At 38.6% G+C, this 9,711-nt stretch overlaps 1 protein-coding gene across 1 annotated transcript; it reads right to left on the bottom strand.

The window, feature by feature from the left end:
* Window positions 1–969: 969 nt before the first annotated feature.
* Window positions 970–1,503, bottom strand: LOC135210402 (uncharacterized). Its single transcript, XM_064243305.1, has one exon. It carries the CDS (start codon window positions 1,501–1,503, stop codon window positions 970–972), a length of 534 nt encoding a protein of 177 aa, XP_064099375.1.
* Window positions 1,504–9,711: the final 8,208 nt, after the last annotated feature.

Below are 9,711 nucleotides of genomic sequence, written 5' to 3'. Positions count from 1 at the left end.
TGGGCATTAATCCCAAGTGGGACGTTGTGTTGTACTGCTCGCCGATGCTCCTCGCCTTCGAATTGTACTTTCAGCGACCTGATAACCAGGGTGACCAGATTTTGAAAATTGAAATACGGGACACTTAAATTGAAGAGGTAGTTGAACAATATAGACACAACTTATGCGAAGTTATGCACCCAGTGACGCAGGCAAAGTCCTTCTCAGCCTTCTTTATTGACTTTTCTTTTGTTTTAAAGTGCATTCGTTGTAGATTTTGTTACAAACCGCTATTCATTACATGTGTCAAAGCATTAGAATATTGCAATCAAGCATGTTTTGCAGCTTTGAAGGATATTAATAACAAAAGTGACTTTCCATAATATATTGAATAAATTGCAGGCAATAAAATACATATGATGAAAACCTTTCAATAATCCTTTTAAAATTATTTTCCTCATTGTTGTTAAGTTATTTTTCATTTGTCATATTTAGCACTAGATCCAACTGCTCTCAAGAGATGTTGTTTGGTTTGAGCATATGTGATGAACTCCGAACAGGACAGTGTGAAATTGCACTTTATCTGTAGTTCTGAACTTCTGACTTGATCATCTCTACACTGCACCGGTTCCTACACCCACCCCATCGTTGGCCCATCAGAGAGAACACTCGCTCTACTTTAGCATTTGAAGGGGGAATGCTCAGTGCAAATTTCGCTAGTTTATTGTATTTATCATTTTTTTTTTTTTTAGATATTGAGAATACGGGAAAAAAGGCGTCCCGGGGAGGGTTGATCCAGGACACGGGACAAATGTCATAAATACGGGACAATCCCGTCAAATATGGGACGTCTGGTCAGCCTGCTGATAACGCCTTTGTCGTCAGGGTTAAGCTCGATGAACTTACCGAGGGGCCATTGACTGCGTTTGGGCTGTTCTGTTTTCATCAACACGATGTTGCCTTTATTCAGTGCTGTCGGGGGAGCCTCTCTTAGGTTGTGAGCTCCCGTAGTGACTTCAGGTAACCTTCCCTCCAGTAGTGTTTTAAGCGGTCGAGGGACTCTGTCAACCTGAAATACTGTTGACGTAGCTGACGAGTCGTTAACGTTAAATGCACATCTTTAAGAACCACGGGTGGTAGCAGACGAATTACATCTCCACAGATGAGGTGCGATGAGGTAAGAGCTTGATCCTCACGCATGTCCCCGGTGTACATTAAAGGGTGGATGTTAACAACAGCCTCTGCCTCCTTAATGAGGGTTCGCAGTTGTTCTTCGCTGAAGAGGTTACAGTGTAGTGCGGTTGCCAATGTCCTTTTGACTACCCCAATCAACCTCTCGAAGAATCCCCCTTTCCAGGGAGACCTAGGAGTCTGGAAGATCCACCTTATTCCTGTCTTACGTAGGAATTGTTTAGTGACGCCCTCATCATACATCTCCTGCAGAAAGGTACTTACATCACTGAAGGCCACTGCATTTTCACTGTAAACAGTGATAGGGGACCATGGGTAGCGGCAAATCTTCATAGTAGTAAACTGAAGGTATCAGCATCCAAGCCACTGCAGTAGTTTAGATATACTGCACGGCTGGCTAAACAGGTGATGGTTCGAACGTGCCACACTCCCCCTTATATTAGGACTGGGCACATGTGGTCTACACCGACTTATCAAAGGGACGTATCATGAGTGCTCAGTCAGTCAGGAGGGGTGGAGAAGAGGCTTGAAGGCCATGATACATGCTCTACACCTCCCTACTACTCTCTTGGCGGTAGCCCTCAACCCCGGGCTCCAAGAATCCTGCTGAAGATTCATCAGAATATTAACTCCACAATGCATATGGGTGACATGGAGGACGGTTAGATACAGGGAGACTAATTTTCCTTTTGAAGGCAGCAACACTAATTAATTCTTCGTATTACTTACATTAACTAACTTACTTTGCGTGCATACAACCATTTCTTTCATGACTAAATAAAACATATTAAGCAACATCACTCCCCCTTTGATTCCAGAGTTCTGCTAGCGGAGTCAGAGTTCCTTCTTACCCAAGCTCTCTCAGGACGGCTAAGATCACATTTTGTTGATGGATGAGAGATTCTCCTTCTTCGACACATGGCTCAGTTGTCCCCTCTTGGCGCAGGAAGGCTTGTCCCTCATGCCATAAGCTGTTGGTTTTCAGGTCATGCAACGTAGAACCTCAGTCAGGATGTCAGCTGGATTTTGGTTTGGTGGGGACATATCTTAGCTTGATGTCACACTTCTGTTGAGTAAAAACGACCTCTCCCACTTGATTAGATATGAAAGTGCTTTACCCATCAAGTAAATCACGGGCATGCTGTAATCAGCGGCAGTTACGCTCAAGGCCTGACTTACCCTTAGCAACTCCTTCCACTCTAGCGATCCAACCCCATTCAAAGGCGGGCTCCAGTTTGACTGCGTGAGCAACATAAAGCGTTCTCCTATGGGCACGACCAATCATGGCAGTCAGGAGGACTACAAGTGTGTCAATCTGAGAAACAACTTAACAATACGTCTCGCACATGAGTTTCGAATAGTCTTGCTCAGCACAGGCTTTTGCTCCATGATAGCCCTCGATGTGGGCAACAGAATGAACTTGGGTCTGGTTCAGACCACCTGGCCTACATGACTCTCACGACATGGCTCAAGAATGCGGCTCACTCATCAGCATCAAAATGTTCAAGCTAGCCTTGCTCAGCACATGCTCTTGCTTCACGATAGCCCTCGACGTGGGCAACAGAATGAACTAGGGTCTGGTTCAGACCACCTAGCTTACCTTAGCAATCTTTCACTCCCCTCGTTTCGCGAGAGGTTGGAGGGCAGTTGGGAGTAACCAAGCAACAGTATAGCAAAGACCATAACATAGCTGTCGTTGGTCGGGGACTGGCTGCTTGAAACAATCTAGGTTCGAAGGACTACGAATGTCGTGAATTAATCGTCAGCGTACTAAACAGGTTCTGGTCAGTTGGTATAGCCGATAGATTCACCAGAAGGGGCAGCTTCCAGCCATTGCAAGGATGGCTAAATTAGTCACGCGAATACGGACTTTACGATTTTATTAAAAAAAAAATAAATGGATGTAATCTAATACTAACAATGACAATAACACATACTAAACAGTATCAAAAGAATCAATGACTTCTGCAACACGAAGTGACCTCGTGGTTACCTTACCACGAAAACTCAGAAAACAATGAAAAATTACCAAAAATCAAGAACATTACTCTGTCGCATCATCACCATTACTCGTATCCATCACATCCACTGAAATCACCAGCACACGGCCGATGATGGCCAAGCTTAAGACAGATTACTTAAAATAAACATTGGTCACAAGCAACACCCACAATCAAGCAACACACGTACAGTCAAACGGGACGCCCCCCTCAAGGTACTTTACTGGGTCAGATCTCTAGATATAAAGGAGGTCTGTTTTTATGACCCAGCGGACCAGTGAATTACAGTGAAATTAAAATAATTAATAAGGCCTTATTTTCCCAGACTAAGTTAAATTTAACGTGTTATAATGGGTGGGTGTGTGCTTCTCGGGGTTCAAACGCAACAAAGCAATAAACGAACAATACATACAAGTACCATTCTGGTTCTTGCCTCCATAGTGAATACATGGAACATTGCCTACCAACAAGGGAGGGAAAACGTGAGTGGAGCGGCTGGTTTGCGTTATGAGAAAATAGTGCAAGTATTTTTTCACGACAAAAGGAGATGAGGAATGAGAATAACAAAGTGAAACTATTACATCACCTAAGACTATAACGTAGGTGGTTTGCGAGCGCAGAATGCACTACTATCTGAGAACTCACTGTTCATCATTTCATGGTAAAAGATTATTATATGATGTAATCAGCGGGGCAAAATTCCTTTTAATCGTAGATTCCCCCCTAGCCCCAGATATTCGATTCATCGTCAGTAGTTTAACTGGCTGTTCGATGGCCCTGTGGTAGTGGTGTAAGAGTACCTACTACCACCATAGGTCCTGTATGTCGTAAAAGTCGACTAAAAAAACAGCTACTCCCTTGCAATCTTACTTTTTGATAAAAGGCTAGAACCACCACCAATAACTTTGGAAGCTGCTGCCTTGCACTCTTACTTTTGAGTAAGAGACTAGGCCCACTGCAAATAAATGTGGTAACTGTGGGTGATGACAGCTAGAACATACGGTCCTAAAAACCCCTTTGCCAATCAATAAACCATTCCTGATGTTGGTGGAGGATGATACTTTTGATAGAAAGCAGTGAAGAAGGCGCATCAGGCATCCAACGCCCCTAATTGTAGGGGCAACGGTGGTAAAGAAGAGTTTAACTACCTGTGCTATGGTTAAACTCTCCACTTCCAATTACAAATTAGGCAGTATATACAAAAAACCGTTCTAAATTTCCTTTTAAGGTTCTCGTGCAAGGTTTTATGAATAATCATATCAAGAGTAGCAGACGCAGATCATATACTTGCGCGCTATATTGATTAATGTTATGTTTTAGCAGTAAGTTAATAGGCTGAAAAATAAAAAAAAAAATTCGAAACAAACTATAGTTCACCACACAACAAAGAAAAGAAAATGGAAAGAAGTCATAGAAAACGATTTTTGTACATATATATATTCACGGAGACTCAAGTAAACAAATGGCATTAACTGAAATTAAAGATGAAAACATGAAGGTTTAGAGATATATTTTCTTAAATGCTCCAAAAATTGTCTGAATATCAAATAAATTCAGAATAATAATAAGAATTACTGTATGAGAAATTGATAGCATTCGAGAGAAATCTATAAGATTTATATATATATGTATATATATATATATATATATATATATATATATATATATATATATATATATATATATATATATATATATATCTATATATATATAGTATTTCTATATATATATATATATAAAAATATAAAAAAAAATATATATATACATATATATATATATGTATAACTGAACTGAGTCACGAAGTTAGGAACGTGATAAATCCATAAATAAATATATATGCCACGAAGGAAAAATAAACGAAGCAGGATCTGCGAGACCTTTCGACGTTAAACGTCCTTTACTGAGCAGAAAATGACATAAATGCGGCAAAAGGCAATACAAGAAGATTCGTATAACTGACAGATAGGGATTATAAAGTGATTAGTACCTAGAATCCGACACACCTGGAAGATGAGAAACCTTCCCAAACAAGCAAAAACAATGGATGCAATTAAAGGTTTAAGACAATCATCTCAGATACAAGGACACGACAATTAAAGGATTATAGGTGACAGCTATTCAGAACTTGGTAAACAAAACCATATTCACAATACATGTCAGATATACATTACAACAAAGATAACTCTAAGGCAACTGATTTTTATTTAAGTCAGTAATTATATCTTTGAGGTCATTCTTAAACATGTTACAAATTTAGACCCTTGTATATATATATATATTATATAATATATATATATATATATATATATATATATATTATATATATATGAATATATATAGTGATATATATGTGTATATATATGTGATATATATGTGTATATATATGTGTGGATATATATATGTATATATAATATATATATATATATATATATATATATATATATATATATATATATATATATATGTGTGTGTGTGTGTGTGTGTGTGTGTGTGTGCGTGTGTGTGTGTGTGTATATATGTATATATATATATATATATATATATATATATATATATATATATATATATATATACATATATACACACACACACACACACACACATATATATATATATATATATATATATATATATATATATATATATATATATATATATATATATATATATATATATATATATATACATAACATAGTATATATATATATATATATATATATATATATATATATATATATATATATATGTATAAGTCTATCACATTACCGTGATTCATATACAATTCTATTATCGCTTAATAAAATTCCCCTTCGGTTTAAGCATATATATGAAATATATTAATTCCGAGGTAGAGCGAATTAGATATTAAAGGACATTTGTAGTTCGATATATATATATATATATAATATATATATATATATATATATATATATATATATATATATATATATATATATATATAATTTTTTTATATATATGGTTTTTGTATAAATATACATATATTCTCGAATGCTATCAGTTTTTCATACAGTATTTCTTATTATTATTCTGAATTTATTTGATATTTAGACATTTTTTGGAGCATTTAAGAAAATATATCTGTAAACCTACATGTTTGCATCTTTAATTTCAGTTAATGCAATTTCTTTACTTGAGTGTCCGTGAATATATATGTACAAAAATCGTTTTCTATGACTTCTTTCCATTTTCTTTTTATTATTGGGTGGTGAACTATAGTTGTGTTTCGACTTTTTTATCTTTCGGCCTATTAACTTACTGCTAAAACATACCATTAATCAATATGGCGTGCAAGTATACGCTCTGCGTCTGCTACTGTTGATGTGACCATTCATAAAACCGTGCACGAGAACCTGAAAATTAAATGTCCTTTAATATCTAATTCGCTCTACCTCGGAATTAATATATTTTCATACATGTTTAAACGATTGATTTTTTTAGGCGATAATAGAATTGCTGGCCGACGTGCACGAACTATCGACATCTTCAATTCCAGGACTGGCAGTGAAGCCTTAGCCAACCCCCGCCAACGCAAGAGGATATAAGTTTATGCCGCCTCCTGCCTCAAATACCTGTCGCACTCAAGTATAATTGTAGTTTTGGGGACTGCATAAAACCCCCTCGTTCTCAGTAGCGTTGTAGTGCTTTTGCCCACAAGTAGCCATTATATAAGTCATATCACATTACCGGGATTCATATACATATATCGAGCTACAAATGTCCTTTAATATCTAATTCGCTCTACCTCAGAATTAATATATTTTCATATATGTTTAACCGAAAGGGAATTTTTTAGGCGATAATAGAATTGCCGGTCGACGGGCATGAACCATCGACATCTTCAATTCTAGGACTGGCAGTGAAGCCTTACCCCACCCCGCCTGCGCAAGAGGATATAAGTTTAAGTCACCTCCCGCCTCAAATACCTGTCGCAGATCAGGTATTTGTAGTTTTGGGGAATGCATCAAGCCCCCTCATTTTCGGTAGCGTTGTAGTACTTTTGTCCGCACGTAGCCATTATATAAGTCATATCACATTACTGTAATTCATATACATATATCAAGCTACAAATGTCCTTTAATTTGGAATTGAAGATGTCGATGGTTCATGCCCGTTGGCCGGCAATCTGCCAACAGGTGCCAGGGCTTCAAGTAGACCTTTTTGCCACAGAATCAAACCACAAACTGCCATGTTATGTGGCTCCCAACCTGGACCCTCTGGCATATGCCACGGACCCTATGACAATAGACTGGAATACTTGGAAAATAATTTATCTCTTCCCTCCAATAAACCTACTACTGAAAGTTCTGAACAAGCCCAGATCTTTCAAAGGTCAGATCGCCCTAGTAGCTCCCAACTGGCCCAAGAGCAATTGGTGCCCACTACTAGTGGAATTGGGACTCCGGCCCCGACGGATTCCCAATCCCAGACTGACGCAGTTGGTACAAACGCGGACTGTGTCCGCTTCCTCAGGGATTCAGGAAGCCCTAACTTTATGAACTTCATGAAGTTTGAGGTACAAAAAGATGCCAACATTTACCCTCAAAACATTAGACCCAGCGTGTCTCCTTACAACTTTCCCTTGCTAGCGGTGCCTAAGAAAGACGGTTCTGTCCGTGTATGCATCGATTTTAGACATTTAAATGAGAAGACGATCCCTGACTGCTACCCAGTCGAGTGCATACCAGATCTTTTTGTTGAAATTGGGGGACATAATATTTATAGCTCAATTGATTTGGCGCAGGGTTTCTTACAGGTCCCTCTTAGTGAGAGTAGCAAGGAATATACCGCTTTTTCAGTGCCCAAGGGACACTATGAATTTATGCGAATGCCTTTCGGTTTATTGGGCAGTCCGATGACCTTTACCAGGTTGGTGAACACAGTTTTGCACGGGTTATTGGGCAAAAATGTTTTTGTGTATATGGATGACATCCTGATCGCAACGGACACGATCGCGCAACACCTGGATGTGCTTACAGAAGTACTTAGGAGGCTTAGATTAGCGGGGTTGAAAGTCAAGCTAGCCAAGTGCTCGTTCTTGAAAGAGCAGACCACATATCTAGGTCACGTCATATCTAAGGAAGGGGTTAGAGTAAATGACGATAAAGTCAAAGCAATAGCGAATTTTCACACCCCCAGATCAAAGAAAGAGATTAAGTCATTCCTGGGTATCGCTGGTTTCTTTAGGAGGTTTGTGAAAGGGTTCTCTAATATAGCAGCTCCCCTAACTGACGTATTGCGGGATGACGTTCACTTTCAATGGAAGGAACCCCAGGCGGAGAGTTTTCAAAAGCTCAAGGACGCGCTAATGAATCCCCCTGTTTTGAAGTTTCCAGATTTTAGCGAACCTTTTACATTAGCGACTGATGCAAGCCAGGAAGGTATAGGTGCTTGCCTTATGCAAAAGTTCGATGGAAAATTTCATCCCATAGCTTTTTATAGCAGGAAGTTCAGGACGAAGGGCAGCAACGAGAAGTCCATGGCCACCATAGATAAAGAAGCCTTTGCAATAGTGTCAAGCTTAGTTCATTTTAAAATGTTACTGATGGGGAATAAAGTAGAAGTTCTTACAGACCACAAACCATTAGTAGATATTTTCAATAAACCTGATTTGTCGCCAAAAAGAGCTCGATGGTTTTTAACAATCAGAGATTTTGATGCAAAGCTCAAATATATAAAGGGCAAATTTAACGTTGTTGCTGATGCTCTCAGCAGGAGTTTTCATAACATGGAAGGTTTCCAAGTCGCGCAAGTCACTAGCGAGACCATACAATGAGATACACCTCTCGTAGAGCAAAGGCAAGATAAAGACGAGATTTTAGCAGATGCAAAAGCGTTTCTAAGAAGGGAATTAGTCAGGAAACGTTATAAGTTGCCTTTTTCGGGTTTGGAGATAGAAGGTAATCTATTGGTTAGGAAAAATTGAATATAAGTTGAGAACCAGTGAAAGTAAAGGAGATACGACACAGATCGTAATTCCGAAGGTCCTAATTCCAGTGGTTTTGGATATAGTTCATTGCAGGTTCGGTAGTCCACACTTAGGAATAGAAAAAACGTATGATGAGGTTCGTGCTAAATACATTTGGAAAAATATGGGAAAGATGTGGAAAATTTCGTAAGGAATCGTACGGTGTGCAATGCATGTAAGCCTGCAAGGACAACTTCATGCAAATTAGGATCATATCCTAAACCGAGTGGATCTTTTCAGAGAATACACATGGATATCTTAGGGAATTTATGTGAGTCTAGATATGCGAACAAGTACTTGTTAGTGATAATAGATGAACTTACAAGGATAGTAGAAATGTTCCCACTTAAGCATAAAACGGCCGAAGAAGTAGCCATAGCGTTTTTCAATGGTATCATTTGCAGATATGGCTCACCCGAAGTTCTATTAACCGACAATGGGAGGAAATTTGTGAACAAAACCTTGGAATGTTTAGCTGAAGTCATGGGGATACAGAAAGTAACAATTATTCCATGCAGATCCGAGGCTAATGGGTTGTGCGAACGAGCAAACAGG

Source organism: Macrobrachium nipponense, chromosome 39 (genome assembly GCF_015104395.2).
Source record: "Macrobrachium nipponense isolate FS-2020 chromosome 39, ASM1510439v2, whole genome shotgun sequence".
Taxonomy (NCBI): domain Eukaryota; kingdom Metazoa; phylum Arthropoda; class Malacostraca; order Decapoda; family Palaemonidae; genus Macrobrachium; species Macrobrachium nipponense.
Note: the sequence above shows the minus strand (reverse complement) of the source record. Positions and strands in the feature narration are given on the sequence as shown.